At 46.6% G+C, this 17833-nt stretch overlaps 2 protein-coding genes across 5 annotated transcripts in view; one reads left to right on the top strand and one right to left on the bottom strand.

Moving 5' to 3' along the window:
• Gpld1 (glycosylphosphatidylinositol specific phospholipase D1) overlaps window positions 1-1047 on the bottom strand; it is a 44402-nt gene extending 43355 nt beyond the window's left edge. Inside the window, exon 1 of one of the 2 annotated variants that reach the window (XM_090356301.1) lies at window positions 825-1047. The gene's annotated coding sequence lies outside the window, so the exon portion shown is untranslated. The remainder of the gene's footprint in view (window positions 1-824) is intronic. The other variant, XM_090356300.1, reaches the window with a different exon arrangement.
• Window positions 733-13832, top strand: Aldh5a1 (aldehyde dehydrogenase 5 family member A1). 3 transcript variants are annotated; one of them, XM_090356303.1, is made up of 10 exons: window positions 733-1077; window positions 3850-3933; window positions 4625-4795; window positions 5584-5700; window positions 6339-6482; window positions 6957-7100; window positions 7838-7996; window positions 10177-10346; window positions 12741-12799; window positions 13552-13832. In XM_090356303.1, exons 1-10 carry the CDS (start codon window positions 733-735, stop codon window positions 13755-13757), a joined length of 1599 nt encoding a protein of 532 aa, XP_090212429.1. In that variant the 3' UTR covers window positions 13758-13832. The 3 variants fall into 3 exon arrangements, with proteins under 3 accessions (XP_090212429.1, XP_090212430.1, XP_090212431.1); XM_090356304.1 differs by lacking the exon at window positions 6339-6482; XM_090356305.1 differs by lacking the exon at window positions 13552-13832 and having other exon boundaries at window positions 10177-10397.
• The last annotated feature ends 4001 nt before the right edge of the window (window positions 13833-17833 follow it).

Raw genomic sequence — 17833 nt, 5'->3', positions numbered from 1 at the left:
TGACCAGTATATCTCATCTCACAATGAACTATGCAGTATTGTTCCTGTCAGAGTGTGTGTGTGCTGATATTGGAATTAGAACTCAGGGCTTAGGTGCTGTCCCTGAGCTATTTTCACCCAAGACTAGTGTGTGTGTGTGTGTTGATACTGGAATTAGAACTCAGGGCTTAGGTGCTGTCCCTGAGCTATTTTCACCCAAGACTAGTGTGTGTGTGTGTCTGTGAGTGTGTGTGTGTTGATATTGGAATTAGAACTCAGGGCTTAGGTGCTGTCCCTGAGCTATTTTCACTCAAAACTAATGTTCTACGAATTGAGCCACAGCTTCCCTTCCAGCTTTTTCGGTGGTCCCAGGATTTGGGGGTCTTACAGGGGAACAATTCCCCCTGCAGGCTCCCCCCCACCCCACAGCAGAAAACGTGACGTCATTTTCCCCATCCCCAGTCCAATCTTTGCCCTCCAGATCCGACCAAGGTCAATGTTCTCCGCAGTGCCCAGAGAGGTCGCTGGCGGCTCGGCCACCTTTGCCCCTCGGTCCCCGACTCCGCCACCCCGCGCATGCCCGCTACCTGCACCCCTGCCCCATCCCCCGCCCCCACGCATGCCTGCTGCCGGCGCCCCTGCCCCGTCCCCGCCCCCTGCCGCGCGCGCTCCCGCCGCACGCACCCCGGCCCTCCTCCGCGCGCTCCTGCCCGCCGGCTTCCTGCGGCCCCAGCTGCCGCCGCGGTCCCCGCCATGGCGACCTGCTTACGGCTACGGAGTTTCAAGGCCCCGCTGGTGCCTCCGGGACGCCGCCTCCGTCCCAGTCCCGGCTGCTTGGGGCTCACCTCCGGGCCCGCTCCGGACCGGGCCCAGCTCCGCAGCTATGCCCGGGGCCCCGCCGGCCTTTCCCCCGAGCTGCTGCGCACCGACAGCTTCGTGGGTGGCCGCTGGCTCCCGGCCGCCGCCACCTTCCCAGTGACCGACCCGGCCAGCGGCGCCACGCTGGGCATGGTGGCCGACTGCGGGGCGGCCGAAGCCCACGCCGCCGTGCGCACGGCCTACGAGGCGTTCCACAGCTGGAGAGGGGTCTCGGCCAAGGTGAGCGCCGGCCTGGGCGGGCAGCGCGGGGACCCCCGCGGAGGGGATGGGGGTACCCCAAAGTGAATCCAGCGGGGGAGTGTGCCTCGTTCCCCTCCGCTTCCCGGGGTGCAGCACGCACAGGGTTACACACACACACACACACACACACACACACACAACTTTGGAGCCTCGGCCTGTGGGTTCAGGTACAAACCTCACCATGTGGACTGCCCCCGAGGAAAGAGGTTTTGCACTTGACACACGGGATCGGAGTCTGGCCACCTGCGACTGTGGACCTATGTGTGTGGCCTGTGTCACACACTGGTGAAGGGGCTTGGGTGATGTGCTTCTAGCCAACGAGAGGCTGCCCCAGGAAGCTGCTTTGAGGAGGGGAGGGGACCGGAGGGCCAAACTATTCATAACAAGGCAAACAAGTATGTTGTGTCTTCTGGATATCTCTGTCTTAATTGCCACCTTCGGCCACCAGTCACTGGATGATATATACCTCACCTTGGCTTCATCGCCTCTTTAAAGAACTTGTCTCCAAAGAGTCCCATTCTGAGCTACTGAGGGTGAAGAATGTAAGACTTTGGGAGGGACAGTTTTCAATCCATAGCATCAAGGTAGACCTCCTAGGTAGAAAGATTGAAAAGAATTATGGGCCAGGGGCTGGTGGCTCATACCTGTCATCCTAGCTACTCAGGAGGCTGAGATATGAGAAGCACAGTTCAAAGCCAGCCCGGGCAGGAAAGGGCATGAGACTCTTATCTCCAGCTAACCACCACAATATCAGAAGTGGAGCTGTGGTTCACAGTAGTTGAGCACAAACCTTGAGCACCAATGCTCAAGAGATTGCACCTAGTCCTTGACTGACCACCCCCCCCCCAAAAAAAAGGGTAAGGACTTCAGGTAAATACCAGGCTGGTCCATGTCTGTGGTGTTTGCAGAGTGGCCAGGAAGCCACAGTGGACTGAGAAAGGGAACATAATACCTGGGGCCAAGGTGTGATCTGATTGACATTTTGAAAGGACACTCTGGCCCAGGGCTGTGGATAAACTGAAAGAGGGGAGTTGTATTAGTCTGACTTTTGTTGATGGGGAAATTCCTGATGCAGGCCAAACTTAATGCAGAAAAGATGTTTATTTTGCTCACACTCTTTTGACGGTGGAAGTCCAAGGTCAGGAGGCCACCAGAGAGTTCACCTTTGGTGAAGGCCTTATTGGAGATGGCATCATGGTGAAAGCAGGCCTGGGAGCTTGTGATCACATAGGATCCAGCTCCATGTTATAACAGCTCCCATTCTCAAGCTCTAACTCCTGAGAGCCCATGAAACCTACCTTAATCCCTTCCACATACACCCTAGAAATGACCCAAGGACTGACAAGACTTGACCCTTTATTGTCCCAGCACTGAGGACCAAGCTTCAAGCATAAGAACTCTTGAAGCACAAACCAATGTCTAAACTAACCCCATGATATGGGTGAAAAATAGTGTTGTCCTGAGCCAGGGTTGTGGTGATAGAGGTGTTGACTAGTGGTCCCATAAGGGAAATATTCTGAAGGATGAGTTACTTCTTGATGGAGTCTTAAGGGATGTGATAGCAAAAGAGAAATTGATGTTGAAGCCAGGACTTTTAGCCTGAGCAACTGAAAGGGAAATTCGGAGTAATGGCGTGCTGAGGTGGGGGAGGGCATGAGTGAAATAGCCTGGTGTGAAGCTCAGCTTGGGACACATTGCTTCTGAGATATTAGAATGTCCGTTAGAATCCCCCCCACAATGAGGATGGAAAGCAGGTGGCTGGATGTACAAGCTGGGGTCTGGAAGCAAATGCTGAGCTAGAGATATAAACATGGGTGATATGCATCAATGTACTAGGTGTGTATCCCAGCTGTGGGGATGAGGGGAAGGGGAGGTGTCAGGCCTGATTCCTGGGCTCTCTAGCATTAGCTTAGAGGCCACCACACAGTGATGTCACTGTGCACGGATGGTTTGGCAACTGCAGGGCTGTGATTGGAACCAGTATGGTTCTATGATCTTACCACCCATCCTGAGGCCTGTGCCCTTTCAACATGGAACACATCATGGCTTCCCTGTTACAAGAAGTCTCAGTCTTCACAAGGAAGCAACCTTCTTGAAAGGAGGGAGTCTTGAATCCTGGGTCATCTGCTAAGGGAGGAGGAGTGCTGTATTCCCTCAGGGCTCCCACACAGGTGGGAGCCAGTGGGGTACAAGCTAGGGAATGGTGAATACTATCTGGAAGGTAGCTCTGTGGTTCACACTTCTGTTACTTCTGGGCCCGTGATGTCTTTCTCCCCAGGTCCGGTTTTCTCTCCTTTCTCCAGTGCCATTCACATCCCACCCCTTAAGGCCTATTCATGCGGAACTTCTGCCTTTGAACCTGTCAGAGGCAGAAAGACCCCCAGCCTTGGGCCATAAACTTTACCCTCTGTTCATGTGTTTCCTGACCTTTATCTCATGAACTCATAGGTGACATGGAAGGAAGGGAACTGGCATCTGCTGGCCACCTCAGATGGTTAGGTGTTAGCATCCTGTGGCTGCTATTTAAAAACAAAAAATCCACAAGCTTAGCAGCTGGAAACAATATAGATTTTGTTCTCATGTGGTGTTAACTGTCAAAAGTCTAAAATGGGTTAGCATTAATGTGCCAGCTGAACCATCCCACCAAGAATGAGGCCACACAGCTAGTATGCCAAGAAAGAGCAGAATATTTACTAGTTCGTCTTCTATTCCACATTTTATTACTTCTCTGCCTTGTTATTTCTTTTTCAGGAGAGGAGTTCATTACTTCGGAAATGGTATGATTTAATGATGCAAAATAAGGACGACCTTGCAAAAATAATCACAGCTGAGAGTGTAAGTTCAGGATCCTGCCTCAGTGTCCTCAGGAACAATCCTGGAGGTTTTAGGTTAAAGCTTGGGAAGGCCTCTTATTTCTGTTCATGCTATTTTGTGTTCTAATGTGTTTGTTGTGCTGATACTAGAGTTTGAACTCAGATCCTCAAGCTTGCTCAGCTTGCTTGTTCATCTGGCATTCTACCATGTGAGCATGCCTCCAACCTAACATTTTTTTCTGGTTCAATGGAAGAGTCTTTTGCACTTTTCTACCCAGGTTGGCTTTTATCCTTGACCCTCCTCCAGATCTCAGCCTCCTGAGTAGCTAGGTTTATGGGCATGAGCCACCAGTGCCTGGTGAACTACGTTCTTTAGCTACAGAATAACACTAATGGAAGCCAGTGACTTTATACCATACTTCAACCGTTAGGAGTTCAATGTTAGAAGTGGGGAAGCAATTAGCAGATGGCTTGAGTGACCCTCCCTTGCTGTGAAGGCACAGAGGATGTGGATGAATCCTCAGCCACCATCCTCCCCTGCACTGTTTGTAATTCTGCTGTCTGTGACTCATGCCAAAGTTCTAAATTTCCCCCCAAACCCTGTGCATTTTAATGAGAGAGTTTTACATTCCTTTGTAGCCTTGAAGAATTGAAAAATACAGTCATGTTTACTTACTAGAAGGCCATAAGCGTTCTTTTCTGATCTGATTTAGGGAAAGCCATTGACAGAAGCGCAGGGAGAAATGGTCTATTCCGCCCTTTTCCTAGAGTGGTTTTCAGAGGAAGCTCGTCGCGTTTATGGAGACATCATTCCTACCTCCTCAAAGGACAGGCGAGCCCTGGTCCTGAAGCAGCCCCTGGGTGTGGCCTCCATCATCACGCCGGTATGTCAGGATGTCAGGACCTTCGTGGTCCCAGGGTTGGGAACTGGGTGGAGAGGCAGGAAATGACTTGTTCTTCCAGGTGAGCAAGTGTGCCCTGGCTGTTGGCTTCATCACCTTTCCTTGATATTCTGATTCCTTTGCTGGATGCAGAGGTTGGTTTCCGCCTCCTCTGAGATATCTGTGGATGGGAGGCAGGGTGAGGCCTGCCTGCCCTGTGCTGACCACATAAAGACCCAACGGCATTTCTGACCCACGTTGCCTAGTACCACTGGAAAGATCTTTGAGAATCTTTTTGTTTTTAAAGACAGGACCCATTTTTCTTCTGTGTTGATAACAGGGGCTTGGACTCAGGGCCTAGCTAGTAGCTAGGGCCACAGCTCTCTTTCTAACTTATTGGTAGAGATACGAGTCTTATGGACTTTTCTGCCTAGTCTGGCTTTGAATTGCAATCCTCAGATCACCAGCACCCAATAAGTTAGGACGCCCCCCTACTTTTTTTTTTATCACACCATAGTTTGTAAAACTAAATTATGTTTAGTTGAGTAGTTGTGACAGAGCATTAAAAAAAAACAAAGCATTAAAAAAATCCCAAATGTCTTAATGTATCTTGTCTTTATAAGCCTTTATCTCCCGTAAGGGCCAGGTGTTCTGAGAACTCACCTGGGCAGGTGGAGAACAGGCCTGCCAGTCAGTTGTGCAATGGAATTTGGGAAGTGACTCTCTGACCTGCCTTGAGGTGGATAATGCGGCAGTCCTCTCACATACTTCCTTTGCCCTTTCAATCCCAGTGGAATTTCCCCAGTGCCATGATAACCAGGAAGGTGGGGGCTGCCCTGGCCGCTGGCTGCACAGTGGTGGTAAAACCTGCTGAAGATACACCTTTCTCCGCCCTGGCCTTGGCCCAGGTGAGTGTGTGTGTGTGTATCTGTATGTATGTATGTGTGTGTATGTATGTATGTATGTATGTACATATTTATGTATGTCTTTGTATTCAGAACCAAACAAGTCTCCATGTGGATTTTTTTCTCTCATAGTTCTGGGATTGGAACTCAGAGTCTCTACCATTGAAACCACACACACACACTCACACACACTGTATTGCTTTTCCTGCAGTTGGCCCGACCAAGTTTTCTACTTCATGCCTCCTAAATAGCTGGGGTGACAAGTGCATGTGACCATGCTTGGCTTTTTTCATGGCGAAAGTTTCTTTTTAACTTTAGCCCAGGCTAGCCTCAAACTACAGTCATCCTCATCTCTGCCTCCTGAGCTGCTACAATTGCTTGTCCTGGGCCCACAGTGAATTTTTATCAGGGACAGAAACAGTTTTGGAGTCCCCATATTTGCCTACCCACATGTGTATTCTCATGCTTTACTTTGCTGGCAATTATTTTAGGTCAGATGTTTGTTGCTCCATGTAGAGAAAAAAAAGAAGGGTTTTTAAACTCAGGGCCTCATGCTACTTGGATGAGCCATCTATTTTTTCTTTTTCTGATGTTTTCCAGTCAATACTTAGTTAACATGTGCTTGCTGGCTGTCTTCACAGCTGGCAAACCAAGCAGGAATCCCTCCTGGTGTCTACAATGTTGTTCCCTGCTCCAGAGCCAAGGCCAAGGAAGTTGGGGAAGCACTCTGCACTGACCCACTGGTGTCCAAAATTTCCTTCACTGGATCAACAGCAACAGGCAAAGTATGAGAGTGAAGTCTCCAACAAATCCAATGTCTTAAGAGCACAATGTTCCTCTTTTATCTTGATCACCCGTTTTAGAAAGACTTTTCAGCAAAGTGTTCAAAGGTCTCCTGTAGTGGCGTCTGATCATCCCCTGAATTGCTGAAGGTGTAGTCCCCTATTGTGATGTTGCATGAGATAATCATGGTGGATGGGCAGGTGTACAGGAAAGTTGCTCACCTCTGGGCAGCCAGGAAGCAGTCAGGGAGGGCCCCCAGCCAGATCCGTTCTTCAAAGGCACACACCAGCAACCTACTTCCTCCAGCTAGGAGTATTCAGCTCTGACCGCCTGATCCAGCCACCTCTAAATAGTGCCTCAGTTGGGGACCACTTTCAATTCGTGTGCCTTTTGGGGGGGCAGAAGGATACTTTATATCCAAACCCAAACACCCTGGCAGGTGGTCTCCCTACTTACAGCATTTTCCCTTCCTGCAGATTTTGTTGCACCATGCAGCCAGCTCTGTGAAAAGGGTCTCCATGGAGCTAGGGGGCCTTGCCCCATTCATCGTCTTTGACAGTGCCAATGTGGACCAGGCTGTCAAAGGGGCCATGGCATCCAAATTTAGAAATGCTGGACAGGTGAGTGACAGAGGGGTTTTCAGGGTTTAGAGATGGAAAATAGATGTGTGTGTTTTACAAAGATCTGGCCACCTGCGCATCTGTTCATCTCCTGAGTTCCTTCCATCCTTCTTCTTCCTCATCTTCCTCTCCCTCTTCTTTTATCTTCCTCTTTTCTCCTCCCTATTTTTTCTTCCTCCTCTTCCTTCTTTCTCTTCCTCCTCTTCTCTTTCATCTTCCTCCTTTCTCCTCTTCTTCTTTGTCCTTTGTCCTCCTCTTCTCCTTCCACTTCCTGCTTTTTCTCCTCCTCCTCCTCCTCCTCCTCTTCTTCCTCCTCCTCCTTTTTTCTTTCTTCAGCATGCATCCAATTGGTGCCTCTTTCGTGGTAGGTACTTTGCTAGGCATAGAGTCCAAATAGAAGTAAAGCCTTTCTTAAACTAGAAATTAGTCTAGTTAAATCTTCTTTTCTTTTTGTTTGTCTATTAACTATATTGTTTTTCTTTTATTTTTGGTACTAGGAATCAAACCCAAGACATTCCCTTCCAAGGCAAGCCACTGAGCTATATCCCAGCCCAAAGCTGATTATTTCATAAGTTTCTCTACTGAACTTTTCTCTGCTGAGCTGATACGATCAATTCTAGATAAGAGACATTTTTTCAAAGTGAAGTTGTGAGGTGGTAGCATGGCCCCATTTTTTGGTTGAATCATTGACTTCTGAAAAACCTAACTCCATGGATTTGTTTTGTTTTTCTGTCTAGACTTGTGTTTGTGCCAACCGGTTCTTAGTGCAACGGGGCATCCATGATTCCTTTGTAAAACAATTTGCCCAAGCAATAAATACAAACCTGCGTGTAGGTAATGGATTTGAGGAGGGAACTACTCAAGGCCCACTAATTAATGAGAAAGCAGTGGAAAAGGTAAGTTCATTTTATTGTCTGTGAACAGAAATTTTATGGTTTCAAAACCAAAAGCTTAACCAAGCAAAATACGCTTTGGTACAGTTTCCAGCCAGCTCTTTTGGAGAAATATTTTTGTTTTGTTTTTTGTTGATTGGGGGACTTGAACTCTGGGCCAGGGCGCTGTCCCTGTGCTCTGCTTCTCCAGGCTACCACTTTGAGCCACAGCACCACTTCAGGTTTTCTGGTGGTTAATTAGAGATACGAGTCTCATGGAATTTCATGCCCAGGCTGGCTTTGAACTGCAATCCGCAGATCTCAACCTCCTGAGTAGAATTACAGGCCTGAGCCACTAGTGCCTGGCTTGGAGGAATATTTATTTATTTATTTATTTATTTTGCCAGTCCTGGGCTTGAGCTCAGGGCCCAAGCACTGTCCTTGGATTTTCTCAAGGGTAGAGCTCTATCACTTGAGCCTCAGCACCATTTCCGGCGTTTTTCTATGTATGTGGTACTGAAGAATCAAACCCTAGTCTTCGTGCATGCTAGGCAAGCACTCTACCACTAGGCCAAACTCCCGGCCCCATGGAATATTTTTTTTTTTTAATGAATTTACATCAAGTAGTGGATGGGAGCAGTGTCTGGTCATTACACTGAGTCCATGTAAGATTGGTCCCTCCAGTCCTTTATGCTGTCCTCCCTCAGTTTTTCTGCTACAGTGGTGATAATTCTCCCCTTGATGACAAAATGCCTTTCTAGAGGATTCCTGAGGAAAGCATCCCAACAGAGGGATATAGAACTATAGATGCCACATTTGAGATTAGAGACAGCCACAAAGAGAAAACATTTAGGATGTCTTTGTAGGTAGAAAAAAAAAAAGGCTGGGTGCAGGGCCGGGAGCCTAGCCCAGTACTCACCTAGCATGCATGAAAGCCTGAGTTCGATTCCTCAGTACCACATACTCAGAAAAAAGCCAAAAGTGTTACTGTGGCTCAAGTGACAGAGCACTAGACTTGAGCAAAAAGTCCAAGGACACTGTCCAGGCCCTGAATTCAAGCCTGGTTTATGAGTTCAAGACCCAGGGCTCACAGCCTGACCACTAGTCCTTGACCACCTGAGGGCCTGAGGGTGAAGGACAGACCCGTGGCTGCCCTGACAGTGTGCAGTCAGGTCAGCGGAACCCAAACCTGTCACCTTCCCCAAGGAAGCACTGAGGCTGACAGAGCTCTGATAAATTTCTCCTGATTGTTTAGTTATCCTAGCGACTTAGAAGGCTGAGAGCTAAGGACTGCAGTTTGAAGCCAGCCCTGACAGAAAAATCCATGAGACTCTATCTCCAATTAGCCAATAAAAACAGGACATAACAAAGATCCTGGAAGCCTCCACTTGGGAGGATGAAGCTGCCTCAGAAAAAGAGGAAGCAGTATATTTGACTCAAATGGTTCATTCACAATATTAGAAGAAATACACTCAAATTCTGAAGAATTTTTGTTGCCCGTCCTAGGGCCTGAGCATTGTCATTGAGATTTCTCAAGGCTAGAGCTCTACCACTTGAGCCACAGCACCACTTCCAACTTTTCCTTAGTATGTGGCACTGAGGAATTGAACCTGGGTCTTCATGCCTGCTAGGCAAGCACTCTACAACTCGGCCAAACTCCCAGCACCAAATTCTGAAGAAAATTATTTCGAGTCAAAATTCTATAATCAGCTAAATTATCAGTTAGGTGGAGTAAAAGATAAAACATCAGCCAGGCAAAATAAGGCAGGGACACATTTGTGGGGACAGGATGCATGTCTGTTGTTGAGCAGTGGGTAACTGCTTGAAGAAGATATATCGAAACGCTGGCAAGTACAGCCCAGGAAAAGACTGACATGGCATCCAAGACACTGGAAAACTTCCCAATGCGCAGTGTAAGTGAAGCCCAGGAAAACAGCTGAAAAAGAAATCCGTATGTCATAGACCACACACAGCCCGGAAATTAGGGGGTAGGGACAAAGATGGGTAGTCATCATGTTCCTTCCCATTACCTATATTTCTGTCATTGTTGGTCCTAAGGAACCAGGGTGGCTCATTTTTTAGCTGATTTTAAAAGAATAAGAAAGAAACCTAATTTGTCTTCTGCAGTTTAAGCATGCTAAGCGTGTGCCCCACTAGACAGTGTCATAAGCCAACCTCCCCAGCTTCTTATTCTCATTACGCAGGTAGAGAAACACGTGACTGATGCTGTGTCCAAAGGGGCCACCATTGTGACAGGCGGGAAGCGGCACCAGTATGGAAGAAATTTCTTTGAGCCCACACTGCTCAGCAATGTCACTGGGGACATGCTTTGTTCCCGTGAAGAGACTTTTGGGCCTCTGGCGCCAGTTATCAAGTAAGATCCTGCAGTCAGAAGGAAGACAGGAGAAACTGTAGAAAAGCAGATGTAAGGAGAAATGGCTGTGCTACTTGGAGGGCTGAATGGGGAAGGAGGGAACACTGAGGGGGCTGGGCCAGACCATGAAAGGGGAGATTTCAGTTTATGGTTGTTTTTGTTTGGTTGACTTGATTTTTGAGACAGGACGTTAAACTGTATATATCCTAAGCTGGCCTCAAACTTAACAATCCTTCCTCAGCCTCCTAAATTCTAGGATTATAGGCATGTGCTACCATCCAGCAAAGAGCACAAAATCATTCCAACTCTTTATTTTCTTCTTCCTTTCTGCTGAACTTATTATTCCTTTTTTTTAATGCAGTACATATTTGAGGAAACCCAGAGGAAATGAATTGTCCACAACCTTTTATGGTCTTTTCATCTCATATTCACAAGTAAATGATAATTTTCTTAGATAAAAAATTTTAGGTCCAGTTCTCTGAAAATGCTACTCCTTTATCTGCACGTATCCTGGGTTATGATGGAGAAATCTGATGTCCAATCTTACCAGACATTCTTGGAGAATTTTAGAATTTCTCTTGGTCTTTGACATTCTTACATTTTACTGCTATAATAATTTTAGAATGTTATGCTGGGAGCTCATCCAGTCTGGGATCCTTAGTATCTTTCTTTAATATTTAATGTGCTTTCTCAGTCCTAGAAACTCTTGCTCCTTCTTTCTCTAAATATTTTTCTTCTTTCCTTGCATTATTGTCTACTGCATTACAAGTGATGCTTCCCTATCCTGTCCTCCATTCCCTTAGCGGGTCTGCCCACCCATCTCTCTATTCATGCCCAGGACTTCTCCAGGTTTCTCCATCCACCTGCCATCTTACTCATTCATTCTCCACACAACCCAGCGATGCACTTCTTTAATCCCACAACTAATTTTTGCAGCCTTGATGGTTCCAGTTGGTTTTTCCCCATAACCAACATTTCCTATTTCATTATCCTCCCTCACCCTGCTGTGGAGATTTTCATTTTCCTCCACTTTATGCCATTCCATTGTGCTGCTGATTATTGTCCTTAGCTTTGCAGCTCTGTAGATGTCATTTTTCTTTGGGAAATCAGCTTTCATCTTTGAACCAACAGCAGCCTTGGGCTTGTCATTGGTGATAAGAGATTGTGCTAAAAGAAGAGCTCAACTCTCCATTTGTGCTCCTTCTGATATGTTTGGAAAAGGCAAAAGACTGAGCCTTAGGCAGGGAGGAGATGTTAACACCTCTAGTATTAAAATTCAGTTTCAACTTCCACGTAAGTTGCTCAGGTAGCTTTCCCTCAGCCCCAGATAAAAGTAATTCTCTCTCTTGTGACAGGCTGGGGACAGAGGCTGCTGCCTTCCGCCTTTACCCACACTTGTTTCGTAGGGACTCAGGCACTAGCTACATAGCATACATCCAGGCATTTGATCCCCTGATGGGATGGGAAGTGCAGTCCCTCTACTGCCACAGGCTCTGTGGCCCTCCCTACTGTGCATACTCTCCACACAGGTGGCCTCCCAGCTCTCTCCCATGAGGCCTCACTCCCTCAAAGACCCAGTCACCTTCCTGGACTCCAGAGGAGTTTGCAGTTGTCAATATCAGTGACTGAGTGTGTGTTTGTTGAGCCATGATTCTCCTTCTCTCTCATCTGGTGTCTCTGGCATAGGTTTCACATGGTGCACTGGTGCTGCTGGCTGTGGCGTTCTGTCCAGGACCAGAGGACCTTGTGAGGAGCAGGATTGTTCCTTCCTTCATGTATTACTTCCCTAGTGGGAGAATGCACCACTTGAAGAATGTTTGTCCTGTTTTAACGAAAGGAGAGTGAACTGGATGTGTCAGTTGGATACTGGAAAGATGTCATCTATGGAGTTAGTTGACATAGGTGTCATTCAGGCTTTGCTCCTCTGTCCTTACGTTCTATCACAGAGAACTCTGCATTAATGCCTTCATGTTAGAGAGGGACAGACCCCTGGCACCCTGACAGGGCTCAGTGCTAGGAGGTGGCTGAGCCTGTTTTAGAGGCTGCTGAACCCCTGTGGATTCCTTCTGCATGATGATTGCACCTAAAGAGTTGCCAAGATTGCTGTGTTTTCTTATAGGATGTCTGATGGTCTGGTTGGGTCCAGGCTCTGCTGGCATGCTGGCATGCTTTTACCTCATTCACTTAGAACAGTTTGTACTTTGAATGGCCGCTGTGAGCAGTGAGGCTCTCAGGGATTGCTGCTGTTTTCTTTTACTCTGTCCTTGGCTGTCCTTGCCAAACACTGGTTTGCTTTTTGTCATTATTTGGGGAACAAGTTAGGAGGAACGGGAGTTAGTTTTCTATACTCGTTTCTTCCCAGATTTTGCTCATGTCCTCTTTTAACATTGGCAGGTTTGATACAGAGGAAGAGGCCATTGCAATCGCCAATGCAACTGATGTTGGGTTAGCAGGTAGGAGTTGATCCTCATTCAGCAGCAGCACTTGCTCACGGTCTCTAGCAATTTCTGCTTAAAGATAGAGAGGTGGGGGGAGGGAGATCAGAAGCTAAGTAAGAAAGGGAGAGAATGAGGGCTAGGCATTTTGGTGATGACGGTTGAAGATTAGGGGATGGTAAAGCTGATCAAAACCATACTTTAGTAAGGAGGTTTGGTCCTCTACTAAGGAATTTAGCCCAATATGTAGATAATGAGGAATCACCAAAAGATCTGGGCAAAAATATCCACTGCAGGATGGGTTGAAGATGGGAGCCCAGCAAGAGAGGAACATGAGCAAGAGAGTCTAAGGATGAAGTGGACAGGACCTCCGCAAGGTCTTACCAGACTCTCATACTAACTAGGCAAACAGTGGTTTCCTTTACTTTAGGCACAGTGTCTCCAAGGAGTCTTCCATGTAGCATGTCTTTTTTTCTTCTTCTTTTTCTTTTTTTGTTTTCTTTCTTTTTTTCCTACGAGTCCTGGAGCTTAAACTCAAGGCCAGGTTATGGCTGTCCCTGAGCTTCTTTTTGCTCAGGGCTGGCATTCTACCACTTGAGCCACAGCACCACTTCTGGCTTTTTCTGAGTAGCTTATTGGAGTCTCACAGACTTTCCTGTCTGGACCAGCTTTGAACCCTGATCCTCAGATCTCAGCTACCTGATCAGCTAGGATTACAGGTGCGTGCCACCTGCAACCAGATGCATGTATTCCTTTTATCTCCATGCCAGGTTACTTTTACTCTCAAGACCCAGCCCAGATCTGGAGAGTGGCGGAACAGCTAGAGGTGGGCATGGTGGGTGTTAATGAAGGCATTATTTCCTCGGTGGAGTGCCCTTTTGGAGGGGTGAAGCAGTCTGGCCTTGGGCGAGAAGGCTCCAAATATGGTATCGATGAGTATCTGGAAGTCAAGTATGTGTGTTACGGAAGCGTGTAGGAGTCTTCGGGTCTTGAAACACTTCACAAAGAAGCTTGCTGACACAAATGGGGACATGCCATCCATCATTAAAAACAAACAAACAAACAAAAAAAACCAAAAACAACACACAAAAAAACTAGTAGGTTCTAAGAAGTAGGAACTTGTCCAAAGCTCAGTCAGTCCTTGCCCTCTTAAAACCTGCCCCTCTCATCACCTAACCAGGGACCAATCCATGCCACAAGCCTGTCACTGTAGACCCTGAGAGAAGTCGTACTGTGTTCATAGAGAGAGCCCGGGACCCTAGCACAACTCTGGCTGCCTCAGAACAGGATGCAGCGTGCCACATGCCAGCCCCCAGGCCCATTACAAAGGCCTGGTCACTGCCTAGTCATTGCTAACCCATTCCTGACCAGAACTCAGGCCCAGAGATGATGGGTCATCTGGTAGCTCAGCACTGAAGATCCATACTGCATGTAGGAGGTGTTAGGGCAGAGGCGAAGTTAATGTTTTCTGTTTTAAGCCCTTCTAAACTGCACAGAATTGCTCTTCTGTGCATAATGAAGATGCATTGCCTTGTTTCTGGGCTGCTTTTGAAGTCTCGCTGTCTTAAGCTTCGTTGTGTTTCCTCTAGAAGATGAGCACGAGCCATGCTTGTGGCATGAGGGAAGGCTGGTGATCTCAGCCACTTTGTTCCCTGGTTCATGCTGTTCTCCTCTCCCTGCCCACCGCTAGCGCAGCATGGAGATTCCAGCTGGGTTTTCTGTGCACACTGTGAGCCTGAAAAGTGAGACAGCACTTCCCCAAATGGTGGAATTAGTGGTCATCCAGGGGCAGGTGATTTTCATCCTGAGCTCACAGGCAGCTCCCACCTGTGCACTGGCAGTGGCTTTGCCACAGTGGGGTAGGCCTGATCCTGAGAAGTCTTCGTGGCTGTGATGGCATCTTCACTTGCAAATGCACAAACCACCTGCACCACCATAATCCCAAACCAAGGAATTGTCTCTTACTCTAAAATAAAAACTTTAACTAGGACAATTCTAGACAAGCCTCCTATCTACTTAGAGGCTGTGCCTGGCTCCAGCCGGCAGTGATCACATCCCTTCCCTCTCTCCCCTCCCCTTCTCTCCCTCTGTGGGTTGAGCCACTTTGGATTCAGAGTGGAGGAGGGAAACTCAAGGGCAGTGCCAGTCGCAGCTATTCCTGAATCCCACCAGTCCTCAACACCCTCACTAAGCCATTGTCCATATAGTGTAATGTCCTGTGCACACGGGGGTGTCTCGAATCCTGCTGCTGCATGCCAGGACAACTTCCGTCTCCCTAAAACCTGAGGAAGAAAAAGCAGCAATGAGCCTTGTGAGAGTCACCTCCACAGCGTGTGGACAGCTCATTATTGCTCTGTGTCAGTATAATTTTTAAGTGGTTTTCTATGCTATTCTAATATTTTGGCATTTGTATGTGTATATCTTTTCTCAATTAAGAATTAGAAAAGTGTTCTGTTATCTCTTAGAAAAAATTCCTTGCACAATTTTTAGTTTTCTTGCATATTTCACTTACTGGGTTCATAAACTGAGGGTCAGAGACTTATTGTCATATCAGTATCTGAACTCAGTTTCATGCTCTAAATAATTTAGGGTAGCTGGGATTGTGATTTGGTGGAAAAGCCTGGACTTAGCCCCAGCACCACTGAAAAAAATTGAAAATAAAGATTTGAAAAAGAAATAGCTTATTGATTAGTAAAATGGTTCTGGTTATAGGAAAAAAAGGTGTTTTTTATTTTGTTTTGAAATGGGAATTTGCTATGTTTCTCAGATTGCCTTTGAACTTGTGAGCTCCAGTTTTCCTCCTATGTCAGCCTCCCAAGAAGCTGGGAAAACCAGACCAGAAGTATATTTGAATGTTTTCTGTTATTGTTTTAATAAAAGTAACCATATATAATACATTAAACACACACACACACACACACACACACACACACACACTGGATAAAACAGGGCAAACCCTACCAGCCAAATCGAACCTTTCACCTGTTTTGTATAACACATGACCTAAAAGTTTTGTTATATTTCCATGTGGATTGAGGAAAACTATAAAGAGCAGCATTATTTTGTAACATAGAAAAGTATGTGAAATTCAGATTTCAATGTCCATAAATAAAATTATATTGAAATATAGCTGTACTCATCCACTTATGGAATAGTCGGTGACTGCTTGCCTGATAAGAGTTGAATTGTTGGAACAAGACAATCTGGCCAGAAACTTTGGGATTACTGGCTTATATCTATACTTGTGAAATCAAGATTGGGAAGCTTATGTTTCAGGAAGCTTATGGTTCGAGAAACTTAGCAAGAACCCATCTCAACAGGCATGATGTGGTGGGTCTCATCTTTAATCCTTGCTACACAGGAGGCACAGGTAAGAAGGTCCTTGTTCCAGCTCTGGCAAATAGTAGACCCTATCTAAGAAAGTAACTTTTTTTTTGCCAGTCCTGGGCCTTGACTTGGGCTTTCTCAAGGATAGAACTCTACCACTTGCGCCACAGCACCACTTCTAGCTTTTTTCTATGTATGTGATACCAAGGAATTGAACCCAGGCCTTTGTGCATGCTAGGCAAAGCACTCTTACCACTAGGACAAACTCCTGGCCCCAAAAGTAACGTTATTTTTTTTGTTGTTGTTTAAGTCTAAGGGCTTGCCTGCCAAGCACAAGACTTTGAGTTCAAGCCCCAGTATAGCTCAAGAAAAAGGTTGACAGACCTTGGTTAAGTGCAGGCAGGCGCCATGGACCTCCCCATGGTGTACTGGGCATTACCAGCTTTAGGGAACACCTCCTGTGTGGTGTACTTTTCTGGCCATTGCTATGGCACATTCTCACAAGAACTTCCCAGTCACATAACACAGATGAAATTACCCAGGTAACGGGGCTACTGGTCCTGATAAACACACTTCTGTTTATTTCCTCTGGCCGTGAAGGGTCCATTTCAAGAGCTAGTCTCTTTCTACCTGGGTCTTCATTCGTTTGAGGGATGTAAATCTCATCTTAGTTCATGTTTGTTCTCTCTTCCTAATTTTTTTTGCATGAAGATAAAGATCAGAAGCAGATATCCACAACCCCACTTTATCATAAACTCGTAACAGGACCTTCAAATTGTGCCACAGAACTTTTTTTCCTCAGCTATGGTAAATAGCATTTTACTTGAATAATAGTTTGATGACTGTGATTCTTACTTTTCCTTATGGGATAAAACTTGAGAATTAGTGAAATGTGAATATATTTTGCTTTTAAAACATGTGCACAGAACTCATTTTTCTAGTTTTTGATATGGTTTCAGTGTCATTAGAAATATGTGTGGCATTAATAAATGGCAAATTTAACAAAATCTCTTGATTCTGTGTTAAGGTGTTGCTTTTTCTACCAGGTGGCCATTTGGATGTGAGTGAAATAAAGTTCCTGTCAGGTGCTTGTGTCTCACGCCTGTAATTCTAGCTGTTCAGGAGAGTGAAATCTGAGGATCATTGTTCAAAGCCAGCCTGGGCCGGAAAGTCCGGATGACTCCTATCTAAAATTAACCACCAGAAAACCAGAAGTGGTGCTGTGGCTCAAAGTGATAGAACACGAGCCTTGAGCAAAAGAGCTCAGAGTCAACACCCAGGCCCCAATTTCAAGCCCCATGACTAACAAAGTTCCCTGAGTGCGTGTGCTCACACACACAACACACGCACCTGAGTCTTAAACTAGATTACAGAAACAGAGGAAATGTAAGCCAAGTACTCAATGGAGTTTAATCAAAATGATTCTTGAACTCTAAGAAATGAAGTTCATGACGCTAGGAAAATACAAATTTTCTGGACTCCACTCCACTAAGAAACTATAGATAAAACCGTCTATGCAAGAAATGCCTTTTCCTAGAAGTAAAGAACAAGCTGAGGGCATCACCAGCCTCCTTGGTTGTCCTCCCTGGCTGGCCATCAGCTGGCTGGGCTGGGAAGTAAGCTACTGCATGGGGGCATCCCTCACCTGTCACACTTGCTCTTCGTGGTCCTGCCCGCCCCCAATCACACACACACACACACATGCACAGAGTAACACACCCTTTT

The sequence above is a fragment of the Megascapheus bottae genome, chromosome 22 (genome assembly GCF_031878675.1).
Source record: "Megascapheus bottae isolate mThoBot1 chromosome 22, mThoBot2.hap1, whole genome shotgun sequence".
Classification (NCBI taxonomy): Eukaryota; Metazoa; Chordata; class Mammalia; order Rodentia; family Geomyidae; genus Megascapheus; species Megascapheus bottae.
The sequence above is the reverse complement of the archived record's forward strand: the minus strand, read 5'-3'. Positions and strand labels throughout refer to the sequence as shown.

Excerpts from the sequence above, each read along its gene's own strand:
- Aldh5a1 (XM_090356303.1), top strand. The coding sequence starts at position 733 with ATGGCGACCTGCTTACGGCTACGGAGTTTCAAGGCCCCGCTGGTGCCT. Across the intron at positions 1,078-3,849 it reads GGAGAGGGGTCTCGGCCAAG|GAGAGGAGTTCATTACTTCG; the intron begins GTGAGCGCCGGC and ends TTTCTTTTTCAG. Across the intron at positions 5,701-6,338 it reads CCGCCCTGGCCTTGGCCCAG|CTGGCAAACCAAGCAGGAAT; the intron begins GTGAGTGTGTGT and ends CTGTCTTCACAG.